The following is a 27,164-nucleotide window of genomic DNA, read 5'->3' on the forward strand; positions in this document are numbered from 1 at the left end:
TTAAAGTTGGTGACCGTCAATCTGCTACTCTAAGCGTGCAAGTGGTATTTCTATCATCTGACCTAACATCAGACGATAAACACGCCACGATAAGACCACAAGACATATTGCTGATACTCGACACTCGCCTACTTCGTTAGAGTGACAAGTCAGATAATCTGATCGTGTGTACTGATGGTCTTACAGTATGCACACCACACAAAGATTAATAATATTCCTACATCTCACATCAGAAGTTATGAAGAGAAGCATTACATACATATCCATTTATGTGTGGTGCGCCACTTTTGTGTTACATGAGCATGTATGAGATGCCAATGGACCATTTCTCAATGAATTTCTAGAAGACAAAGGTTGTATTATAAAATTAAATTCTGTCTTTCTTTTCACTGCACAAAATTACTATTATACAGGATATTCAATGAGAAGCTAGACTAACTAGTGTTTAAACATTGCCGGTGTCAGGCACAAGATAGAAATAGAATATTAAATATAATGATGAGCGAAAACAGTACAAACATTGCCCACCACACGACTGAATGCTGCCTGGTGACACAGAGCATGTAACACAGTAATGAAAGGGATATAAATGGAGCAGAGATGAATGGAAAATCATTCTAGTGATGATACGGGCTGCAAATACAGAAATCCGCTTCTGTTAGAGACTTTGACAGACTGTTACGGCCTGGCACCCGAGAATGAGCATCTCAGAAACGACGAAGTCAGCTGCTTGTGTGCTACTGTTGTGAGCATCTACAGAAAAAAGGTCGCAGGGCAGTGAAACCATGAGTAAGTGAAACCATGAGTAAGTGACAAGATGCCGAACATCTGTTCACAGAATATGGAAGTTGGGGGCATGCCCACTCTGCAAATCAGGATATGTGGCAACCCGTGGAATTATTTTAATGTTTTAGCAACAAAATTCACCTGAGCTGAACCTGATGGGATCAGTCTAACATTATTGGATACCAGCCCTGTGCTCATACACCACCGGCCCTCGTTCTACGGGAACTGGATGATTTGTGCCTAGACATGTGGTGCTACATACCACCAGAAACCTGTCAAGAACTTGTTGAATCATGCTACGCAAAATCTCTGCTGTGATGTGTCGAAAAGTCAACCAACTTGCTATAAAGCAACTTCCCATAAGGTTCTGTCTCATCAGATCATATGTATCACATATGAGTAATTGGATCCCCCCCTCCCACACACAGACAAATTTCGCCATTTAAATATGCTGGTTGTTGAGATCAATGTATTACTTTATTAATATAGGAAGGAGCAAAGATAACATTTCACCATACTGCTGAGTCATTGAGAGGTCAGTTGGAACACAAACAAGACTGAAAACTTTGCTATGCTTTCTCACGAGTCCTCCTTCAGAGTTGCAGCTTCTTTAGGCTGCAGCACCATCGGCAGTGGCAACGTAGCCACGCAGTTGTATGTTTATTCTGTTAGATGAACATTATTCGATAATTTAGCAGTATTTTCATTTTTATGCATATTGACTACTCAAGACCTCTACTATGATGAATTGTTAGCTTTACTCCTTCCATTATATTCCACTAAAGATTTTTACCAGCAATTCTTTCACATTCAAGAGCAATTTAGAGTTTCTTTAGTTGAAACAGTTTCATTTCATGCTGATAACTGTTTCCAGTAAATCTATCAGTTTAAGCACCTTATATGTATAGTTACAAAACAGCTACACATTATTTTCAAAAGAGGTGACATCAGAGGTGACAACATGACAATTTACTCAATCAGATGACTCACCCTTTCTCCAATTTCTTCTGGATTCATGTTATTGCTTATCATGCATGCTACATATTTCACTTGCATCTCTTTACTTCCAATGATGGCAGCAGCACATGCATGCACTTTATTACCCTGGCATTCTACGGGTCCATGTTGGCATGTAAATTCGTAACCAGTTGGTGTTTCTCTGGTCTGCACACAAATGAATAAAAAGATGAGTAGCTCCTTCCAAACAAACAATTCCATTTACATAATTCTAAAAATTCACTCAACTTATGTAACAAAGTTTAAAAGACTAGGTTAGTTATATAGGTTACCAATCACCAACATTGTAACAATTAATGTATCACCACCATCTATTTCCATCATTAAATGATATGGCCTCTCCAAGTACTAAGTTCAGGTACATCTGCAACTTCTTCCGTTTGCAACAGCCTTGCATGATACTCAGCCAGCTCACAACACCGATCTTCCGCAAGTCTTTGTCCCATAGATCTCGCAGTCTACCTCATGGTCTGCCTCTCTATCACCTGGATTTCATTCCAGTTTCACCCTTGTGCATCAGTGATCATTTTTTCTGACAGCATGACCAGCCCATTGCTATTTCACGGTTGCTATTCTCTCAAAGGTATCTTTGATGTCAATGACTGATCTGATGTCTTCTGCTTTTTTTTGCCTTTCCTTGTAAGTCACAACACAGACCTTTTCATGCCTCACTTTGCAGTTCTAAGTTTCTGTCTTATATATTCATGATGGTGACATATCAAGGATGGTTCTTCTCACCTGTTAAGTTTTTCTACTCCCATAAATAACCAAAGTTGTTCGCTAATTTTTATCTTATTTTCAATGGATTTATCTATTGCCAATTAACACTCATAAGAAAATCTCCAGATCTTATTTAGTGTTAATTTCACTTGAATTTATTGTACAGGTTACTGTTTTGGTTTTTCTGTTTACATTGATACAATTAGCTTTTGTTAGGGAATTCATAATTTGAAAATATAAATAACTGATGTTAGTACTACAGTTCGCAACATGCAAAATCCTATAATCCAATCATTACACTTGAGAACAGAGTCCCACACTAACAGGAAATCTGACAGTCCAATTTTCCTGTAAAGTGCTTCAAATCATCTGAAATTAATTGCCACATGCAATAATTAACACTGGTCTTATAAATTTCATTTCCCATGCCAGATTTTGTCATACCTATTGTTAGATTCTGATCTTTGGCTTTTGTGATTTTAATTTTTCTGTAGTACTAAATGACACACAGCACTGACTAACTTGCTAATTAATAACATCATGTAATATATCATAAATTGTAATTGTAATTTGGAATAGGGCTCTCACACATGTATACAAAAAGGACATATTGCAGAAGGATAATAATGTTCATATATCCACAATGAGATTTTCACTATGCAGCAGAATGTGCGCTGATATGAAACTTCCTGGTAGATTAAAACTGTGTGCCAGACCGAGACTCGAACTCAGGACCTTTGCCTTTCGCGGGCAAGTGCTCTACCATCTGAGCTACCCAAGCATGACTCACGCCCCGTCCTCACAGCTTTACTTCCGCCAGTACCATGTATTTTTCTAAATTTCTAACAAATAACATTTTCTATAAGCCAAACTCACATTAATTCTGTCAGTTTATCCATAACAGTAAGATCTAGCCAATTTTAAAAGCATGATGCAGTTTATAAAATAACAGTTTATTCTTATGGCCATATTTAAGTAATCAGGTATCACTCACAATTGTCACTTGGCTCATTAGTAATACCCATGTTGGGTACGTTCTTGAACCTAAATAACATTAATGTTTAATAACTTTCACGTGATTTCTGTATCTCAAATGAATAAACATTTTAACTGGGCTGTGTTGTAATTAACAAGAATGTGTGTGATGTCACTGTCACTGGAGTGAGATACTGTTGGACATGGCAATTCTCATTGTAGAGTGACATAAATGAACAATCATAGTGTATTTTTTCCCAATAACTGCAGGCTGGAACTAAGTGTGAACCATGACATTTCATGTAAATATGAACTGTGTTTTGTGCCTAAAAGAAATCATTTTGCCACTGAACTCTGAGAAGAACCATCCTTGATATGTCACCATCATGAATATATAAGACAGAAACTTAGAACTGCTGATAGGGACATGTGAGTGCTGATATGGTTCTATGCGATAATAGTTTTTTATAATGGATAAACTGATCATTGTCTCTAATAATTGGACTTTCTGACATTGAAAAGTAGCATATTTTTGAGTTATAGATTTTCTACTGTGCACTGTTTAATAGACATAACTTTTGTCTTCGAAAGGTTTATGTTCACTCCAGATGCCTGACATTCTGAAGTAGGATCCAATACCAAAATCTTTAATTCTTCAATATCATTTGGCTATAGCACAATGTCATCTACAAATCTCAAGTTGTTAAGCCTCTTCCTGATGATTCTAATTCAATTTTATTCCTAGTTCAATTTTGACACTACCCTCCCAAAATGGTGGACAACAGCTTGGGAGAGATGAGATTGCCTTGTTTCACTCCTCTTTGAGTTGGAAACTCTTGAGATGGTTATTTAACACTGACATCAGCTGTAGAAGTTTCATACATATGGCACAGGACTTTAACATAATCTAGTCCTTGCTCAAATAAGGCTTCCATAACAGCAGGATAGCTAACTGAATAAACTGCCTTTTTAAAGTCTATAAAAGCTATACACACAGACATCCAGTGTTAAGGTAAAGTGCCATCAAATACACAAAAGACAAAAAGACAATGAAAATTAAACCAGAAAATGCTATTTCTTTGTCCATTCCTCATAACATTTTCTGTGTATCCTTCATTGTTCTATGGACAAATTTCTTTCTTTATTGAATCAGTTTCCATCCTACCACTATTTATAATCTTCCCATGTTTTCCCTTCTCCCTAGCTTTTTGTTAGAGACGATGGTAACACTATCCCAAAAGCTTGACTTCGTTAGTCTTGATGTACTATTACGGTTCCATTTTGAGTTTCACCATTTGAATAGAACTTTCATTTATTTCTCATGCATTTACCATCACTACCTATACCAGTACACTGATACTGTGCAATGGAAGAAACACACTTGTCAGTCAAGCCGACTTGGTTTTGAAATGTACACATAATAGTGACTGAAACACAAACAAGCAGAGACGGTTGACACATACGAAAACAGAATAATGATGAATTATGATGTTGTTCCGTAGAGTAAAATACATAATGTGGCAATAAAGGACTACAAACTAGCTGGTTACTTCTGCAGGTCTAAATATAAGGGCGGTGGCATTTGTATATATATTAAAACAGGTACTCCATCAAAGAATGTAAACAGTGAAGCTGCTACATTTCCCATAGCTAGAGAAAAAGACTTTGAAGTTACTGGTATAGTGGCAGAGGATTTTAGAGTGTTGTGTGTGTACAGGTCACCATGTGGCAATATTACCATCTTTTTAAAAAAAATTGCTAGCTTATTGAGAATGAACATGAAGAGAAATCTTATTATATGTGGAGACTTCAACATTGACATGGGAAAAGACACAAAAATAAGACAGGATTTTGAAGAATTGTTAATACAGCATAACATGAAAGTGACATTAACTGCACCAACAAGAGTGACTTCACAAAGTGAGACAATTATTGACAACATAATTACTAATATGTGTAACTATGAGTCACATGTAGTTCAGACAGAAGTATCTGATCATCATGGACAACTAATCAGCTTTTGCAGAAGTAATGACTCAGTATCAGAACCAAAACAAAAAAACCAAAGAAATTAGGATCATCAGTGAACAAAATATCAACATCTATAGAACAATGTTAAGCAAGGAAACCTGGAGTGAAACCCTACAGGCCCAGAGTGTAAATGAAAAATATGATGCATTTATTTCAACAATTAACTACCATTTTAATGTAGCATTTCCCAAAGTAAAGAGACAAGAAAGGCAGCAAGATCAAACACAGTGGATTACCAGTGAAATACTAGAACAGGGAAGGAAGCTTCAGGACGTGAGACGGATGGGCGAAGCTGAAAACTATAAAATGTTAAAAAAGAAGTATAGAAAAACAATAAGAGAAGCGAAAGCAAGAGCAATTGACACCACTACAACGAACTCAAAAAACAAGGCAAAGGCAACTTGGAATGCAATCAATGCTGAAAGAAAGAAAAAAGAGGGGTCAAACAAAGAAGAAGGTATTAGGTCAATTAAAATAGACAACACAGTGGTCACAGATGGTATGGAAATAGCAAACATAATGAATAATAACTGTATCAGTGTAGCAGAAAACCTAAAATTGGAAAGAAATAGTCAAAAACAGAAGGATATTAAGATACCAAAAAGATCATGCTTTATTTGTGCAACCGCAAGCAGTATGTATCATTAGGAAACTCGTACCAATCAGAAACCAAATCCATCAAATATGGAGTGCCGCAGGGTTCGGTAATGGGGCCATTGTTATTTAATGTATTTGTTAATGGTATAGGTGTTGAGGAGGAAGAAAAGAAAATATTGTATGCTGATGACATGACAATAGTAAATAGTGACCAAAATATGGAACAGCTTGAGAGAAGAGCATACATATCTGCAAATGTCACATCTCAATGGCTGTTGGAAAATGAACTGGTTATAAATCTAAAAAAGACTATGTATGCAGTGTTTTAAAAACAAGGAAAAGGCTGTAGACATGGATTTAGAGATTGATGGAACATGGCTGGAAGAAGTAGAACCTGCTAGATTCTTAGGTATTCTTGTGGATAATGAACTGAAATGGAAAAAAAAACATATTAATAATGTCTGTAAGAAATTCTTAATGATGCAGCTATCACAGTATTCAGACAAGAACCTTCTGTGTACAGTGTATCATGGACTTTTCGAACCATACTTACAGTATGGAGTGACTGTGTGGGGAAACTCAAACAAACAAGAGACAAAACGAGTGTTCACATTACAAAAAAAAAAAAAAAAAAAAAAAAAAAAAAACCAATTAGGACCATTTTAAGAAGAAAGACCTCTGAAACATGCAGAAACTGTTTCAAGAATTTAAATATCTTAACTTTTTCCATCATTGTATATATACAAAACAATAATGTACATCACAAAAGGTAGTGAGGGCTGGATTACAAATGCTAGTGTACACACCCACAATACAAGAAAGAAGAATGAAGTACGGAGCATACCCCACCGACTAGCAATGCTAGAAAAAGGACCCCAGTACTTTGGTATCAGACTACTAAGAAGTCTGCCCAAAACCCTGAAAGATTGTGAAGTACACTATGACTTTCCAAAGAAACTTAAAGACTATCTCATTGAAAAAGAGTTTTACAGTGTTGCAGAATACTTATGCCATTAAATTTGTATATATTGTTACTCATTATCAGTCATGTAAAAATGTAAGCTAAAGGTGTAGAAAAATAAGTGATAAGAAGTGTTAACACTTTGACATGTCCTATATTACACGTACATTTACTGTACACAATGTAATCTCACAGGATCAAATAAAATTCAATTCAATTCAATTCTTCTGTTTTGTTGTCTAGTAACTAGGTGATCCTACTCTTGTTTTCCATGTTATTTGTTTCAGATTTTTATATTTTGAAATGCAAATAGATTTATGACAAGCTGAAATTCTACAACTGAGATGTTCAGTAATTAAAGCTAGGAAACCACAGAAAAATTGTTTTACATCCAACTTGAAAGTTTTTATGAAATTGTGTTACTTACATAAATGTAGAACTTATGTAGTAGGCACACTCTTGCATATACAAATGGGTTCAAAATATCACGCAATACTTTCTTTTTCATTGGCCAGTTCCAATTTAAAAAAAGTGGAAATTGTTGTCGAACATTGTGGAATATTCCAATTTCAGCCTAAATGGCTTCATGAAGTTCCGATAGATGCCGTTGCTATATGTAGCCTTCAAAATGGCACTTATGAAGCACGTGCATCCCAAACAGAGAGCTGTCACTGAGTTTGTTTTGGCAGAAAATCAGAGCATTGAAGATCGTCAACTAGTAGAGTGGTACTATATGGGTACAAAGGGCCTCTCAGTAAGGTGGCATGAGGCTGTCACAATGCACAGAGATTATGTTGAAAAATAGTGTTTTTTAGCCAAAAGACTAGGAAATAATATGGTGTACTGGATTAATGAATAATACCAAATGCCTTTCAGAAAAAAGTGTTGCATTACTTATTGCATGCCCCACATACATACTAGCATCAAAATATTCAAGAGTTTTGTTCATTTTCTAATATACGTTTCCGGAATTTACATTTCAGTTTTTATGATGAAACACATGTTAGAGGTAGCAAAGTGCATTTAAATATGGCATGAACGCAAACATTAGATTATGTTCCAGGTCAGTCTGTTGTAAGTTTTATGTGGTCCTCATTTGTTGATTTTGCAAATCACAACCGAATTATCAACTTTCAATGTAACCAAAACATTTGTTACACTACAGATCAGTCTGTCAGCCAAGATTTTTTGGGGGCTATGGGGAGGGAGAGGGGGGGGGGGGGTAGTATCATACTCTAGCCAACATAACAATGATCCAAATTCAAGAAAGGATGACACATCATATTTTGTGTGAATGTGAGGGGGCACCACCCAATAATTAGCTGGTACAAAACTAATGATGCTCAATGAATGTACATAAACTTATGGACATTCATCATTAAAAACTGAGGGATGGAAAATTATGGTTTAATGTTCTGTTGACAATGAAGTCATTACAGAATGACAATGGACAGAAGCCTAGGTTGGAAGGGAAGGAAAATAAAATCAGCTTTGACTTTCTTTAATTTTGACCACTGGAATCATTTCAGCATTGACCTTAAAACAAATTAAGAAACCACAGAAAATCTCAATCTGCATGATCAGATGGGAATTTAGCCCCACCCTTCCAAACATGAATCCAGTGTGTTAACCACTGTGTCATTTTGCTCATAATCACACACTATATTAATAACAGCAACAGTTACAAGTATTTCTTAATTGTCTCATTGCACCAACATTCAGTGTTGCTGCATAAAAAGACCATTTTATACACAATTCTATGTGTGACTGCCACCAGGCCTGAAGCCACAGCAGACGGCTCTGCTGAGGCTACTGTTGGCCTCACTGCAGTTAGTGTGTTAAAAGCTTACTGTAAAATCAATGACACACATTTGAAACTGCACATGACAATTTGTCAATAATCGATACTGTGCTGAACAGATCCTTTCTTCAATAAAGAACATTGATGCCACAGTGCTTGGGAAGAATAAATGTATACAGTAGGGTAACACACATTGGTTGTATGTCAGCAAGTGAATAGGGAAAGCAGTCATTCAAATTTATTCTACTGCAAATGTTTCTGAAAAGCTTTTAGTGGATGTTGTGTATTACTAGAATTCAAATTAATTTAATGAATTCCTGGGTATAAAAATGTGTAAGAATTATTTGTGGTGCAAACTCAAGAACAAATTGCAGAGGTTTTGATGATGCAGTGTATGGAGAGCAGTGACGCGATGTTATATTTATATTAAAATGAACAGTCGAGATTGCAATAATATTTCTTTATTGATCAGTATCGAATTACATACAAGCCATCTTCAGAATTTCTTGGCTGGTGTTGACAGTGCCTCGGATCTCTCGTGGAAACACTGCAGTGTACAACTGTGGTACACTGAGAAATCCGAGGAGCTGTCAGCACCAGCCATAGGGGGCCAAAAAATCCTGAAAATGGCTTGTATATAAGCCGAAACCGCTCAATTTTTGCAATCCTGACTGTTCATTTTAACGTAAACTTGCAGAGGCCTGTTTAGGGAACAAGGGGCATTAGTTACTGCTTTCAAATAATTTCTTCCTTAATGAAATCTTCCAAAACCCACATCCTTTCGTCTTTCCCTCTCCTTCCCTCTTTCCTGACAAAGCAACCGTTGGTTGGAAAAGCTTGAATTTGTGTGTGTGTGTGTGTGTGTGTGTGTGTGTGTGTGTGTGTGTGTGTGTGTGTGTGTGTGTGTGTGTGTGTGTGTGTCGACCTGCCAGCGCTTTCATTGGGTAAGTCACATCTTATATATATTTCAAACCAACATGAAATCAATATTAGAACAATCTTCACAAAGTCTTGAAGTCATTTACTTCAGTCCAAAAAGGTGTCAATTATTCAGGAACACACATTTTCAATAACTTGCCGGCAGCAATAAAAAGTTTAACTGCCAATAAAGTTCAATTTAAGAGGATCCTATAGGACTTATTGGTGGTCAACACAAATGAATTTCTTAGTAGAAACTACTGGTGTGTGTGTGTGTGTGTGCGCGCGCGCACGTGCAACTAATAATATATAATAATCTAAATATTAGTGCAACCTTGACTTCTGCATAAATTCAGTGCAGTGTTGTAATATGATTCTTCTATTACATGTTTATTACATTATAAAATGATTTTTTTTTTTTTTGCTTCAGACCATTTCCATGACAATCATTCCACTTGGGATCTGTGGAAGGTAGATTAGTATACTCGTATTTGTTTTTCGTTGTAAAAATTCATTGTGTATTCTTGTTGTTCTGACATGTTCTATATCCTTAAAGATCTCCTTACTATAGGCCAATTGCAATGAAAAGTACATCTAATTTAACATAAATTAGAATCGTACAATGATTTGAAACACTGTTAACCATAGGTATTGATTTAAAAAATATAGTGAAATCTGTAGACAGAAAAACATTGGAATATCTTATTAATGACAACTCTAGCATTTTCCAGACAATTTATATTTACATATGCATATTTTGCAATATTCTGAGTATTATGTCTTATACCTACACAGTATTCTTCAAGGGCCCACTTACAAGATAAGATTTTCTACAACACATGGCACATTATATACCTCATACTCATCATTAATTGCTTACCTCAGCTTTCCCATATGGAATCAGAACAGGATTGATCAAACCAGGGCCTTTCAAGAATGCAGGCAGTAACTGCCTTGTAATGAAACTTCGTGAATCTGGGCACAATGCTTCATAGTACACAGCAACTTCAACAGGACTGAGCGGTGTTCTCAGAGAAACAAGACCACCACGGTCAAGTGCAGCAGGGCCCTGGAAAAGCAAACCAATACTGTAAACTAACAAGAGAAATTAAATAAAACACCTAACCAGTTCAATCATCCTGAAATTAATTATTTAATACTAGTAAAAATTTCAACTCTTAACAACTTTCATTAAAATTTCATGTTGGTTTTTCAAAAATCAAAAGAGTAAGCCTACACACAAGTTTGGTATACGATTGTAAAACGCAAGTTTCGTTTGTAATGCCATGTGGTGTAACAAGATCATACTTCTTTTTATGTTCTGCTCTATATTTATCAATTACACTGATGTGCGATGCTCCCCCTCCCTTCCTCTCACCCCCCCCCCCCCCCCCCCCCACCTTACTAATAGAAAATTCACTGTATTTCTTTCACTGACTGTGAAAGATAAGGCATAACAAATATCTACTATGTTTTCGAGGTTTTACTGTCAGTTGCAGAATGAGAACTGTAAGCCAACAAATGTATGCTGTCATATAACACAAGGGGTTGAACTTACTGCGTTAGTAATTGAAGATAAACTTGGAACAGTCCTTAATGCTTCCCACAGTATAAAACAAATAACGGCGAACAAAATCAATTTCACGCGCATAACATTGGAAATCACAGCCATTTCGCACGCTGTAAGTAACAGACTATTTTATTACATTAATTTAACACGCATATCCGCCTTATTTTTCGACTATCACAGTAAGTAAATTCACGTCAAGACGGTAGGAACATCACAGCCAACCCAGGTGTAACGGCTGGCAGGTGTTAAACAAGCACTTTACTACTCCTTCATTTCATCCGCGTACAGCTTCCAGCTTGCTACTGAATCGGCATCTGTCCTCAGCTTTTGAAGGCGTAGGACTAGCGCGCAAGCGCTACCAACAAAACAGTACACGAAAACTGTGAAAGGCAACTTCTTTTATTTTATTTTGGCTAAGTATTTTCAGTTTATTCCTTAACCAAAGCATTTATTTTATGAGGGGGTATATTTGGCAAACGGCAGTATTTTGGTTCCCGAGTACGCAAGCATCTTCAGCAACACCATTTTTAAATTTTAATTGACGAATTGGTTGCCGAAACTAAATATGTCAAACATTTAGAACTGGGATGACACGTTTAAGACCAGAAGACGTGTATTCTGCACTTATTTCATTGTGTGGGTTTCGCTCTTCTAAAAAATGAGTCGTGACATTAAATCCTTGTGGAGAGATATTTAAGATGCTGAAATTTGCTCGTAATGCACTTACGCAAGTGAATTGTATGTTTAAGCCTTACACTTACTTTATTGTCACAGTTAATACAAACGTTAGCATATACACAATGACAACGATTACTCTTTCTTAGCTGAAGTTCACTTCTCATAATATGTTTAATTCTTCTCATTTCCCATAATTTTGTTTCTTATATTTGCCTCTTTTACGGTCTTATCGACTACATAATTTCTGAGCTTCTTTCGTTTCTTGTTAGAATATGTGCTATGGTACTGTAATGTTAATAACCATGAATCTCCAGTTTTGTGACATTTTATTTTACTGTATATCATTTAACTCATAGCGCGCTTGCTGCAAGACCACAGCAGTAGCTTTCACTCTCTCTCTTCATTTTCTCCCCTTTTTTCACGTTTTTGTCATTGTAGCTTTTGTGGAAGGAAAGTACTACTTGCAGTACCCGATTTCCGTGTATAAATGTTTTGCCGTTGTCCACAATGCATTTTCTTGTCGATACTACCAAGTGTATCTATAGTAGCGTTGTATTGCGCGCTTGATTCGATGCTAAACGAATCCTACTTTCTCGGTTGACTGCTTAAATTACCCTATCGCTCTGTGAGAGACCCGCAAAGCTACGATAATTACGGCTTAATCTTTATCTTTTCATACTTATCATGTTAAAAGTTAATCAATGTAAGTAAAGCATCATCTGAAAGGTAGCTTCCTCTTGCTCTCTACATGAAATGATTGGCGGTTACACATCATATTTAATAGTACGATTGTTACATGTTACTGTACACACGTCTCTAAATCTGGTCGCGAGCGAAAGAATATTGATGTTATAGTTCCCATTTTTTCGCTGTTTTCAGTGTCCTTATCATAAGGAACCATTCAATGAGATGCAATACCACTCTAATGTGGTAGGCGTAACGAAGGTTAACATTTATCTCTAGCAATAAGTCGAGCTTTAATAGCAGCATAAGCATTAAACTACTGGTTCCATCTCGGCACCAACCCACCGTCTCTCCCCTACACACTACTGTGACATGATGCTAGGCATCCACAGTTTAAATGATTTGTTACAGTAGGTTGTTTTTTATATAATCCTATTGATTCTGATATGATCTGCAGTGGACACATTTTCACACATGGTCATTATTAGCTTCTAATATGTGTGCGTTGCATAGCATTTAGCGCTACATAAATTTTCGTTTCTCTATGTTTTTCGGCAGCAATTGGCACAATATAACTCGCTGTGTAAATTTTATTACGTCCATTTGTACATAAGGTTTTTTTTGTGCGTCACTGCATATTAGAAATAATAAGATTTAGTATCTATTTTCGGTATGTTTTGCGTTCACAGTTTCCTCGCGATGAACGGAGTATGATGCGAACTGGTAAGTAGAGAGACTGACCGACTCATTCCCATACTAAAAACTATTTTGACCTACGAAAATTTGATCACGTGATCTCGAAAGACCTTACGAAATTTTGAAGACCATTTCTAGTGGAAAATTCTTCCAGGCACAGTTTCAAACACCGGTATCCGTTTACCCATCAGATTGAATGCAGGAGGATCTGGGAATCAAAATAAGAAAGTACCATTACCAAAGTGGTCGTGCACTATCTTGTTGTTTATAAACTTTCACAGCTTGTTTTATAAAGGGATAAAGTTGTCGATTCATCGTAGAAGCATTATACGTGTGATTACAATATCGTCCTTGACTGTCAACACATGGCTGTAGCCAGTGTTTCTGTTTGCAATGTTTTATGCTGTTACTCCAAACAGATTCTAAATCAGATGATCCTGCTGACACGAATGAAGTCGTTTTCCGTTCCCCTTCCAGTAAACTTGAAACTGATGAACAGTGCATCTGCAAATCATAATATTCATGCTGTTGTTGTACTGCTTACTTTCTGAGAAATTACCATCTCATACTATCAACGAATGAGCGTCAGCTTAAAGTTGTGGATTGAAAGAGGATACCTATGCACATATCTGTTATCACACGCAATGTATCAACTGTATGTTGAGGTGGCAAAGTAGGAAAGGTGAAACACAGAAAGCCCCAACCACCGGTTTCAGAATAAATGTTACGCTTTCGGCACATAAGATATTACTATGCACTGCGAAATCGAAAGCGGATGAAACAAAGACCAAAGCGAAGCGTGGACGTCTTTACTTTCACTGAAATTCAGTGTACGAACTGCCGAAGGAAATAAAGTGTTTCTAGTTCCATGTAATGTATTTGATAATCCCTGAGCGCGCTACGTGGAAGAACCGACTTCGATCAGTAACGGTCATCTGTCGTGATATGCAAATGACATAGGAAACAGTCCACGTATTCACCAAAGCAAAAATATATAGTGAGTTAGCACTGCGAGCACCTAACTCCACTCCACACAGTTCACCTGGCACGTACCTGGGCGTGTGCGAGGTTAATCGCACCTGCAATCGTGAATCCGTACAGCAGGAACAAGAGGAATGCCATGGCACACGTCCGGACAACAGCAAGGCAGCTGACGCTTTGCAGGCAGGCTGCGTCCACGCAGGCTCTTATACACTCGCGCGTCTGAAGGTGAAGCAAAGAGAAATGCTGAACCGCTAACGTCTTAAGGCGCCCGTCGTAACCAGGTTGCCTCTAGCACGACCGACTTTCTACGGCTCATGTGAACTGTAGCTTCTCCGAAGCTGTTTACTACTCCTTCACATTCGATTTAATACCAAATAAACTGTGAGGTAAGAAGTGGTGTTTTAATTGTCTTTTAAAACATTCGCAAGCTCGTACAAATGAAAACGTTAGCATATAACTGGTATAAGTGTGGCAGTAAAAAGTTTTATGTGCGATTGTGTGATTTCTGTCTTTTTGAACAACAGTTTTCATTGCCCTAGTGACGGGGAGTGTATAGAGCTTCAAAGATGTTTGATAATGACGGTATTGTGGCGCCGGTTGCTTTAAGTGCGCACTCGCAAAGTTATCTTTTGACCAGTATTGCACGTATTCTTTTTCGCACTATACCTTGATGATAATATTGAAACAGCGTGTCAGACATTATAACTGGCTCGCAGACCCATTCCTGAAACACAGTAATTCTTTTTGTTGGTCTAGCGACGACGGGAGCATCAAGTTTCAAAGATGTTTGACAATGACGCCATTGTAATGCCGGAAAGTACCGGCATTAAATGATTACTCTAGGGATATACTACCTCCCTCATACCCCCCCCCCCCCCCTCCTCTACGTATCGCTTACACAATCATCGTGAGGATAACATTAAAACAATTACTGCACGCAGAGAGGCATTAATTCTTCCCGCGCTCCATACGTGAATGGAACAGCAAGAATTCCTATCAACTGGTACAACAGGACGTAGCCTTTGCTATGCACCTCACGGTGGCTTGCAGAACATACATGTAGACATAGATGTCAAGTACACACTCGCAATGTTGTTTTTTGACGATTGTTCCACGAGTTCTTTCTTTGCACTGTAGTTAAGATATTCAGTTTGAAACAATGTGTCAGACATGGTAACTGGCTAGGAGACACGATCATAAAACACGGTGACTCATAAAGGAGATTTTATTTAGGACCGTCCTATGGTCTAAATTCGTTAGTGAGTCTAGTTTTATTAAGTAATCTATTATATTAAAGGCAATATCTTGACTAACTGACACATCATCACCCGGAACAAACCACTAGAAATAGAAACCTGAAATTTGGAGAGTGTGTTGATCTTGTACTGTCGGTGTCATTCAAGAAAGGATTTTTGGGAATTCCATCCCTAAGGGTGTGAAATAGGAGACGATAGGTTTTTTGAAAATATGTCGATATTAAAGCAACATTGTAGCTAGAACTACGAAAATTGGTATTTGGTTTCTCGGTAAGGAATAAAAAATACGTGTTTTGTCATTTTTGGAAATTAATCCGGATAAGGAAGAAATACTGAGTGAAAGATTTTGAAAATAAATCATTATCAAAGAACTACTAAAGCGTTTATAAAGCTACATCTACGAAGATCGGTATTTGACTTCTCGGTTAGAAAAAACCATAAAAAATATGCCTCAGTGTTTTTGAAAATTCAACCCCCATGGGGGTGAAATAGTCGATGAAAATTTCTATCAAATTATTTAATTATGAAACCATTTTTAAAACTAAATAAAAGAAAATTAGTTTTTAGCTTCTTGGTTAGAAATAAAAAAGTTCGTGTTTCAGTGTTTTTGGAAATTCAGCCCCTAAGAGGTTAGAGTAGTGGAGGAAAGTTTTTATGGAAATGTTCGATTACTGAAGCATTTTTTGAAACTAAATCTGTGTAATTTGTATTTGGCTTCTCGTTTAGTAATAAGAAACATTTGTTTCAGTGCTTTAGGAAAATGAAAATTTGTATGAAAATATTTTGTTATATTTAACAAAACTTAAGGCTAAATCTATGAAGACTGTCAAGGAATGAAAGTGTTGATGTAAATTTCACCGCAGGAGTAACAAAGACCTCCGACTGCAGCTACCAGAATCGCTTTTTGGTCAGAAGTACATTCGGAAAAGACCGTGCTTCTGTGGCCTTAATTAGAGCGAAAAGTTTAGGAGGCGTTGCATTTGTGAAGAACATAAAAAGTCGATTAAATAAAAAGAAGAAAAATCTGCGCAGGACGTACAGCCTACACGAGCTAAGCAGCGCGCGCCTGGCAAGTCAAAGGATAATGGGAAAGTCGCTATCTGCAAATCAGTTTCGGTACAGGAAATGTATGGGTGCAGTGGACATCATCATATCGCTAAGATTAATCGTAGAAACCGATTAAGGAAAAGATAGATGCCATTGTAGCTTTCATAGACTTTGAGGAAGAATTTGACATTATGAAATGATAACAAGATTATCAGGCGTTGATCGAGATACATGTTAAATATAACGAATGAAACGTGGTATGGAATATGTACAAAGCTTTGTAAGAACGTATTGCGCTCTGGCAAGAGACATAGATACAAAGAGGAATCAGACAAGAGTATTCACTTTCATCAAGTTATTTTGGGTTCTCCCGCAATAAGTCTCAAATGACGTAAGAGAAAAATTGGGGGACGAAGAAGTACGAGTACTAAATACTGTAAAAGCATATAGAATGGACCTTTAGTGTTTTGTGAATGATATTGCATTTCTTGCTGAATGTGCTAGAAACCCAAAAGAAATTGGATTGAAAACGAACAAATAAAAAGTCTAGGCAATTGTGAGTGGACACAGTATGACGCAGATACTTTTCATATATCCGAAGCAAGATAAATCTTGTGAGCAGAATTAACTCGGTTTCGAAAGCTTTCAACGAAAAGAAGAAATATTTCATCTCAAACAACATTAACATGGGATTAAAGACACACCGATCTGAGTCATATCTGTTCTGTTTCCCTTAAAAAAGAAAAGGTAAAGCTGACATAAGTATGAATGTCGGTTTCAACACCATAGTGCTTTACTAATCGTAACTTGGCATATTTGCCGTTAACAAACATTGACAGAGGTGAAAGAAGCGATTAGCGGTAGATAAAATTCTTAGAGCGGTGTGAAGATCGAAGCCGAGACATGGATCTTTAACTGTCATCTCAGCACTGAGCCACCGAGCGTTACTTCATAGGTCTAAAACCTGGCAATAGGAAAGAAGTTTAGGATGTAACTTCCCGCCATGATGAAGTTATCACATAATAGAAGCTCGGGTTTTCGAACGGTCGGAAAGGAATCTGCCAATAAAGGAATCACGGCAAAATTTTGTTTTACGGGGAATTACCTTAATCGGGATGCTCTGACAGTGATCTGAAGCGCCGTTCCGAACACGAATCCAGCATGTTAATGACTACACCACTTCGCTCGATGGGAAATTTGGAGAAAAGAGGAAAAGGTAGATACACTATCTGATCAAAAATATGCTATATAATGTGGAACTGACCACTAGATGTCAGGAGAGGCGGCCCGCCAATGTAAAGGAGGCGGGCAGTAGTGTGTTGTCAACAGAGAGACAGCAACAGCAGAATGAGTCGATCAGGAGAGTTCAGTGATTTATTAAATAAACATTTTGTAAAGTCGAGGCGTGTTTTTTAAGTAAGTGCCATTTTGAAATTAAAAAAGACGTGAGAAGATATACCAATAATTTTATTTTTACATGAAAGCCTGTACCCTAATCTACGCACTGATGCCATTACAGTCTGATTCTTCCTTGTTTACGTTGTGTACTGAGTTGTTTAAGAGGCCTCCGATAATCATGAGTCCCGCCGACTGTGAAGTACGGGCTGTTATTAGATTTCTTAGTGCTAAAGGCCTAAAAGCGATCGATATTCATCGTGAGATCTGTGCAGCATACGGAGAAAACATTATGAGTGATGGAATGATAAGAAAATGGGTGAGAGCATTTTAAGATGGCCGCACAAATGTGCATGATGAACGGAGTGGGCGTCCTTCGGTCGTTAATGAAAGTTTGGTGCAGGAAGTGGACAATAAGGTGAGAGAAAAAAGACGCTTTACGATTTCCTCCTTGCGGGATGACTTTTCCTAATGTTTCCGGTAGTGTTCTGTACGGAATTGTGACCGAGCACTTGAATTACCGAAAATTGTGCGCACGTTGGGTACCGAAAATGTTGACGGATGTGCACAAAACCAAAAGTTTGGGCAGTGCATTGACTTTCCTTGAGCGGTATTACAACGACGGTGATGATTTCTTAAGCCAAATTGTTACGGGCGGTGAAACATGGGTGGCCTACGTCACACCAGAATCAAAGCAATAGTCTATGGAAGTTGAGCAAGGGCATCGTTTTGCTGCAAGACAATGCCCGCTCGCATGTGGCGAATCAGACCAAAGATCTCATCACATCTTTTCGATGGAAAACTCTAGCTCATCCTCCGTACAGCCCCGATATTGCGCCCAGTGACTACCATCTGTTCCTGCACTTGAAGAAGCACCTGGGCGGTCAGCGTCTTCAAGACGATGACAAAGTCAAAACAGTGGCGATGCAGTGGCTAACAAGTCTGGCGGCAGACTTCTATGAGGAGGGTATTCAGAAAGTGGTACAACGTATGACAAGTGCCTCAGTATCGACGGAAATTATGTAGAAAAGTAGATTAAGGTACAGGCTTTCTTGTAAAAATAAAATTATTGAGATATCTTAACACGTCTTTTTAAAATTTCAAAACGGTACTTACCTAAAAAAAACACGCCTCGTAAAAAAGCTTTTAATGTCTAGGGCAGTTTTCCTATCGCAATTAAAGTAGAATAACTACACTGAAGAGCCAAACAACTGGTGCACCTGCCTAAAATCATGTAGCGCCCCCGCGAGGACGCAGAAGTGCCGCAACACGACGTAGCAAGGACTCGACCAATGTCTGAAGTAGTGCTGGAGGGAACTGGCACCATAAATCCATAAGGGTACAATGCGGTTGCAAGGCATCGCACCTATGCTCAATAATGTTCGTCTCTAGGGAGTTTGGTGGCCAGCGGAAGTGTTTAAACTCAGAAGAGTGTTCCTGGAACCACTTTATAGCAGTTCTGTACGTGTGGGGTGTCGCATTGTCCTGCTGGAATTACCCAACTCCTTCGGAATGTACAATGGACATGAATGGATGCAGGTGATCAGACAGGAAGCTTACGTACGTGTCACCTGTCAGAGTCGTACCTAGACGTATCAGGGGTCCCATATCACTCCAACTGCACACGCCCCACACCATGACATAGCTTCAACCAACTTGAACAGTCGCCTGCGGACGTGCAGGGCCCATGGATTCCTGGGGTTGTCTCCATACCTGTACACGTCCATCCGATCGATGCAATTTGAAACGAGACTCGTCCGACCAGGCAACATGTTTCTAGTCATCAACAGTCCAATGTCGCTGTTGACGTGTGGTCTAGGCGTAAAGCTTTTTGTCGTGCAGTCATCAAGGGTACACGAGTGGCCCTTTGACTCCGAAAGCCCGTATCGATGATGTTTCGTTGAATGGTTGGCACACTGTCACTTGTTGATGGCCCAGCATTGAAATGAGCATCAATTTGCGGAAGGGCCGCACTTCTGTCACGTTGAACTATTCTCCAGTCGTCGTTGGTCCCGTTCTTGCAGGATCTTTTTCCGACCACAGTGATGTCGGAGATTTGATGCTTTGCCGGTTTCCTGATGTTCACGGTACACCCGTGAAATAATCGTACGGGGAAATCCCCACTTCATCAGTACCTCGGAAATGATGTGTCCTATCGCACGTGCGCCGTTCAAATTCACTTAAATCTTGATAAACTGCCACTGCAGGAGCAGTAACCGATCTAACAACTGCACCAGACACTCGTTGTCTGGTGTAGGTGTTGCCGACCGCAACGCCGTATTGTACCTGTTTACGTGTCTCTGTGTTTGAATAAGCAAGCCTATACCAATTTATTTGGCGCTTCGGTGGGATTTCGCTTGCTATCTGCAACCGTCTTCAGATAGTTCAAAATGTGAAGAAGCGGTCTGTATGCATTGGAAAGCATCACATCAGCTGTAGTCATGCAATAACAAACGTTCGTAAATACCAAGACAATAACAGTTCGTGGTTAAAAAACCGTGAGAAAGCCAGGTTCTAGACCGTAATCCCGCAGGATGACGGTAATATAGGAAAATGTGAAGTCGCATGAGTACAAGTTACATCAAAAGTTCATTATTTGCACTACAACAGCAGGTATTACCATGAGAACAGTGCATGCAACGGTTCCAAAATTTGTGAGCTTTCCCATAGCCTGGCTTATAAAAGACTGATCCTGCATGGTATGTAAGGTAATCATATTCATAAAGTGTGCACAGGCTGAAGACTAATTGGAAAGTGCTGCATGCGATCTAGTCTGACAAGACACAACCTGTGCACATATTATAAAGACGCCTTTCTTCGAACCAAGCACAAACAGCGCGAGCTGTGTGACACGTTGCAGTGTCCTGGTGGTAGATGCCATCGTACTGAGGAAAAAAAGTGTATGTAGGGGTGGTTCGAAATGGTTCAAATGGCTCTGAGCACTATGGGACTTAACTGCTGAGGTCATCAGTCCCCTAGAACTTAGAACTACTTAAACCTAACAAACCTAAGGACTCATACACATCCATGCCCGAGGCAGGATTCGAACCTGCGACCGTAGCGGTCGCGCGGTTCTAGACTGTAGCGCCTAGAACCGCTCGGCCAATCCGGCCGGCATGTAGGGGTGGACATGGTCCCTAAGGTAAGACCCACACTTGTGTTGATCCATTATGCCTTCCAGAATGACGATGCCACTCAGGGAATGGGACGAAAAATTCCCCGGACCATTACGCTTGTTCGATTGTTTCAGATGTTTCGTACCGTACACGGCACGGGCTATCTTTCCGATGCAGCATAGAACGTCATTCATCTGAAAAGCCAACAGTTGTCACTCTGTGGACGTCCAGCTGAGGTAATGGTGTGCGAATTTCAGGCTTTGTCGCCGACGAACAGCAGCAGTAAGTATGGGTGCATGAACGAGACATCTGCTGCGGAGGCTCATATGCAGCAAAGTTGGCTGAACGGCCGTTGAGGAGACACTGTTGGTAGCCCCCTGGGCTGTCAGTTGCTCAACAGTAGCTCGTCTACTCCGCCATATACGTCTATGCAGCCGTCGTTCACCACTTCCATCTGTGGCCTGTGGTGCATTGCAGCCGTCTCAGCACCTGTTTTGGATAAAGCCGTTTTGCCGTGCACCATATAATAAACCCACGGCGGCACACGAACGGTTTACAGACTTAGCCGTTTCGGAAATGCTTCCACCCTTGGACCGAAAGCCAATGATTATTGCGTTTTGATGTCAGATAAATCTCTCCGTTAACGCGTTACGACAAAAACTGCACAGTTTTACTTGTCCTCTAGACACGCGTTATGTATGCTCCTCTGTTAGTGCTGCCATCTGCCGTCTGTGAGTGGTTATTGCACCTTGACGTCGAACGTAGGCGGAGGTCATATTAATGTGACTGGACTGCGTAGCTTGTCGCAACCGTTGTTGCGTTTGTCGTAAATAGTATATAATGTCATAAAAGCGACAGGAAACGGCAACGGCGCCCACGATTCAGTTTGTGTGTGTATCGTGAAGCGGGAGATAGTAAAGTGATACGGTTTTTCTCTTTTCAGAAGTTCATCTGCTAAGTCTCCTCCCCAAGCTCTAGAAGTCTGAAACACCATGCATACACTGATGAAGCAAAACATTGCGAGCAGTTTAGTCTCCTCTCCAACCACTAGAAGCTTGTAATTGGAATTCTGAAACACCATACATACGTTGATGAAGCAAAACATTACGAGCACAGCACAGCCCCAGGCTGAACGCCTCCTGTTGGCGCTACCGGCACATGACACAGTAAAGGTGCGTCTACACGGCGCCTCTATTTGTGTTCAACTTCGCGCATGCGCATAAATTTCCAACTGCGCTACTACGCATGCACATTTGTAATTTCTTGGAAATGGAAGCCGTATGTGAAGCACATTGTTACCCGCCTTAGGTGGAAATCTTTGCGCTCTTAAACAGATGACAGGCAGTCGGGTCTGTTGTGCGGAATGCCTCTTGTGGAGATCGTTTGAATAAAAATTCTAGATGTGTTGCCCTGAGAGTCATGTATTAGATTAAAAGTCTCCGATCATATTTCTGTAAAGAATAAGATGCCCCAAGTTTGGAAGTAGAGGAACTGACACGAACAAACCAAAAATTTATGATAAGTGTATATGAAAACTGTGGATGAATATTCATGCTATGGTGACTTAAAAGCACAACTGAGGAGCCTGACATCTGAAGAAGAAAAATGATGGGATATGCGTAGATCCTTAACATACTACTAGAAATACACTGAAGCGCCAAAGAAACTGGTATAGGCATGCGTATTCTAATACAGAGATATGTAAATAGGCAGAATACGGCGCTACAGTTGGCAGCGCCTATATAAGACAAAAAGTGTCTGGCATAGTTGTTAGATCGGTTACTCCTGCTACAATGGCAGGTTAGCAAGATTTAAGTGCGTTTGAATGTGGTGTTGTAATCGGCGAACGAGCGATGAGACACAGCATCCCCGAGGTAGCGATGAAGTGGAGATTTCCCGTACGACCATTTAACTAGTGTACCGTGAATATCAGGAATGTGGTAAAACATCAAATATCCGACATCGCTGCGGCCGGAAAAAGATCCTGCAAAAATGGGACCAACGACGACTGAAGAGAATCGTTCAACGAGACAGAAGTGCAGCCCTTCCGCAAATTGCTGCATATTTGAATGCTGAGCCATCAAACAAAAGTCACCGTGCGAAACCTTTAACAAAACAACATCGATATGGACTTCCGGAGCGGAAGGCCCACTCGTGTACCCTTGAAGACTACACGACACAAAGCTCTACGCTTCGCCAGAGTCCCCCAACATCGACACTGGACTGTTGATAAGTGGAAACATGTTTCCTGGCCGGACGAGTCTCGTTTCAAATTGTATCGAGCGGATGGACGAGTATGGGTATGGAGACAACCTCAGGAGTCCATGGAGCCTGCATGTCAGCAGGAGACTCTTCAAGCTGTTTGTGGTTCTGTAATGGTGTGGGCGTGTGCAGTTGGAGTAATATGGGATCCCTGATACGTCTAGATACGACTCAGACAGATGACACGTACGTAAGCTTCCTGTCTGATCAACTGCATCCATTCATGTCCATTGTACATTCCGACAGACTTGGGCAGTTCCAGCAGGACAATGTGACACCCCACACGTCCAGAATTGCTACAGAGTGGCTACAGAAACACTCTACTGAGTTTAAACAGTTCCGCTGGGCACCAAACTCCTCAGAAATGAACATTATTGAGCATATCTGGGATGCCTTGCAATGTGCTGATCAGAAGAGATCTCCACCCCTGGTACTCCCACGGATTTATGGACAGCCCTGCAGGATTCATTGTTTCAATTCCCTCGGGCACTTCTCCAGACGTTAGTTGAGTCCATGCCACGTCGTGTTGCGGCAATTCTGCGTGCTCGCGGGGGGCCCCCACGGTGTTAGGCAGGTGTACCAGTTTCTTTGGCTCTTCAGTGTAGAAATGAAGCACACTGATGATACAAAAAAACACGAAACTAAATAACACAACTTCCGTTCTAGAGAATTCTGGTGTCTACTTCTCAAATTTGTCGAGTCCCAGGACCTTTCATGTGTAAATACAAATGACGCACTGAAAATAAATTAACCTTCACACAGTGACTAAGAACCTCCGTTAAGTATTTCTCAGTTTCAGGAATAATCACTTTTATTTCTATTTATTTATTTATTGGTGTTACATTGTTCCAGTGCGCAAGAGAATTGCATGGATATGGAAAGAGTCATAATTATACATGAGAACAGTACTTGCAGATGCTACTAGATACAAATTTTAATACTGTACAGGATAAAATACGCTAATAATTACAAGCTTAGGCATTTCCTACAGTGAAATGAAGTACAAAACAATGAGATAATAAATTACAACTCTTCCACATTACAAGCTTCAAATCTGATACAATTTAAATGTTTTGTTTTGAAACGAGAAATGAACGAGCATGCAAGTCACCAGTTCTAACCTACAAAGTTTTATCGCCAGTCTTATCGCTGCAGTTTCCCAAGCAGAAAACCTAAAACATCGTTGTGACCTCCTCGTGAAAATTGTAGACAAAATATTGTCTTCACTTTGTATTTCTCATGCGTCTGTTGTTTATATACTTCTTCACTTACAGTCGCCTTTGCATTTTCCTTTTCTCTCGCCTTTTCAGCACAATATACGCAACACGAGCTCCCAAGCAAAGAAAGGAATAGCAGGTTGCTTGCGGAATGAGGCAACGTGTGGACACGAGAACGCCGATGCGAACACGCGTTCTTGCCACAAATTTGTGTGCCTGCCCTTTTATTCAAAATGTTCAAATGTGTTTGAATTCCCAAGGAACCGAACTGGTGAGGTCATCGGTCCCTAGACTTACACACTACTTAAACTCACTTACGATAAGAACACCACACACACACTCATGCCCGAGGGTGGACTCGAAGCTCCGGCGGAAGGGGCTGCGCAATCCGTACATGGCGCCTCAAACCACGCGGATATGCATCTTGGGGATATGACTCAAGTGAAGTACATAAGCGGAGTAGAGACGAATGGGAAATCATCCTAGCGACAATACGGGCAGCAAATGGGGGAATTTACTGACAGATTGTTGTGGGCCGGCGCCCGGGAACGACGAAGCTGGTCGGCCGTTCGCATGCTCCTGCCGGGAGCACCTATGGAAAGTGACTGGAGGACGGTGAAACCACGAACAGGAGATAAAGTGTTAGATGTCCACGCCTCATCGCAAAAATTTGGTCAGCGTCTTGCCTGCTTTGTAAAGCAGGACAGGCGGCGATCTGTAGCAGGTTTGACGGCAGAGTACAATGCTGGTACAGGCACAAATGTTTCGAAGACTCCTTTCGGCTCACTTTGTTCAAAATGGGGCTCCGCAGCAGAGGACACATAGGTGTTCCTACATTGACCCAACAACATCGTCAATTACGAATGCTGGGAACGCGGAATCATGGAGACTGGACCGTGGATCTATGGCAGCGGTGTCGCCTAGTCGGGCGAATCACGTTCCTTGTTATACCACGTCGTTGGTCGTGACCGGCTGTGCCGTCGTCCAGGCGAATGGTTCCTTGGGACATGCACCCTGCTTCTGGCACAGGCCGATGTTATGGAGATGTTCACCTAGAGTTTCATGGGCTCTGTGGTAATAATCGGAGTCACCGTGACAACTCTGGACACCTGAACAGCATTGCGGACCACCTGCAGCCGTTCATGTTTGATGTGCTCTCTGAGGGCAAAGGCATCTTCCAGCAGGATAACTGTCCGTGTCACAACGCCACAATCGTGTTACGGTAGTTTTAGGAGCACGATAGTGAACTCCACGTTGATGTAGTGGTCACCAAGTTCACTTGATATGATCCAGTTGTAAAACATCTGCTACTTTATCTGTCGTCAGCTCCGAGCTCACAAAAGCACCGGCTCGTGATTTAGGGGAATTGTGTGACCTATGCATAGGCAGGTCGTGCTACATATCTTCTGATTCTTCAAGAATTACTCGCAGTATCGCTGTTGTATTGCTTTTCAAACGTGAATCAACACGCTACGAATCTTTGTAAGTAAATTACTGCATTCTGTAAGTAGATTTTCGAGGGATTCTTGACGTCTGTGGTCACATGTGTGCCAGTTCATGTTCTTCAGGAGCTCTGTGACGCTGTTCCCTTGGGTCAAGCAAACTGTGACCTTTCGTGGTAGTCTTCTTTGTATAAGTTATCGGGTGACATGTTTGTACGTGTTAACACTATTTGTTATGGGTCCCACATACTTGAGTAGTATTCTAGGATAGGCCGCAAGACAGTTCGCTTAGCAGTCTTCTTTGTAGACTCATTTCGTTTTCCAGTATCCTGCCATGGAACCGAAAGTCTACACCTGCTTTAACTCAATTTAGCCTATGTGATCGGTCCATTTAATATTCATATAAATTGTTACATCCAGTTATTCATATGAGTTATTCGTTTCCGACTGTGAGTGGCTAATATTTCAGTCATAGGTCACTATGTTTCCGTTTTCTAAGAAGTGCAGGTATTTACATTTCTGTACGCTTGCAGCAAATCGCCGGTCTTTCAAGCACTTTCAAAAGTTATCAAGATCTAACTGCAAATCCGTGCAGCTTTTTTCAGACAATATTCCATTATAAATAACTGTATCATCTGTCTGATGGTTTTACGCTTTGCACGGTAACCATTAAGACAGGTCTCATCTGCACCTGAGAAAACACTGGCCATTATATTTTTTGCACATGTATTACACCTCGCCTTTTTTAAAGCATAACTGCCAACATCCATCAGCTTTAATTGCTGATTCGTTTGTGTCTTTTAGTGTTGGATCCGCACATCATCTGCAAAAAAATGAGCACACGAAACCAGTTTGAATGATCTGAACCAACATTAATTTCTATTATATTTATTGACGTAAGACGGCGAAGGTAAACGTAGAGAGATTCAATCTCATACGAAGGCCTTACCACGTTCGTCCGACGAGTCATTTGTGACTGGAACAGGGAGGATGAGAAGTGACAGCGTGACG

The 27,164-nt window shown here is 39.9% G+C and overlaps 1 protein-coding gene across 2 annotated transcripts in view; it reads right to left on the bottom strand.

The window, feature by feature from the left end:
- Positions 1 to 27,164, bottom strand: part of LOC126268069 (gamma-interferon-inducible lysosomal thiol reductase-like) — a 181,974-nt gene that overhangs the window by 21,036 nt on the left and 133,774 nt on the right. Inside the window, exons 2-4 of one of the 2 annotated variants that reach the window (XM_049973504.1) lie at positions 14,488 to 14,637; positions 10,687 to 10,875; positions 1,777 to 1,950 (exon numbers count right to left, since the gene is read on the bottom strand). In XM_049973504.1, coding sequence (XP_049829461.1) covers positions 1,777 to 1,950; positions 10,687 to 10,875; positions 14,488 to 14,556 — 432 coding nt within the window. In that variant the 5' untranslated portion in view covers positions 14,557 to 14,637. Of the gene's footprint in view, positions 1 to 1,776; positions 1,951 to 10,686; positions 10,876 to 11,364; positions 12,123 to 14,487; positions 14,638 to 27,164 lie in introns of those variants that run through there. The other variant, XM_049973503.1, reaches the window with a different exon arrangement.

The sequence above is a fragment of the Schistocerca gregaria genome, chromosome 4 (genome assembly GCF_023897955.1).
Source record: "Schistocerca gregaria isolate iqSchGreg1 chromosome 4, iqSchGreg1.2, whole genome shotgun sequence".
In the NCBI taxonomy this organism is placed as follows: domain Eukaryota; kingdom Metazoa; phylum Arthropoda; class Insecta; order Orthoptera; family Acrididae; genus Schistocerca; species Schistocerca gregaria.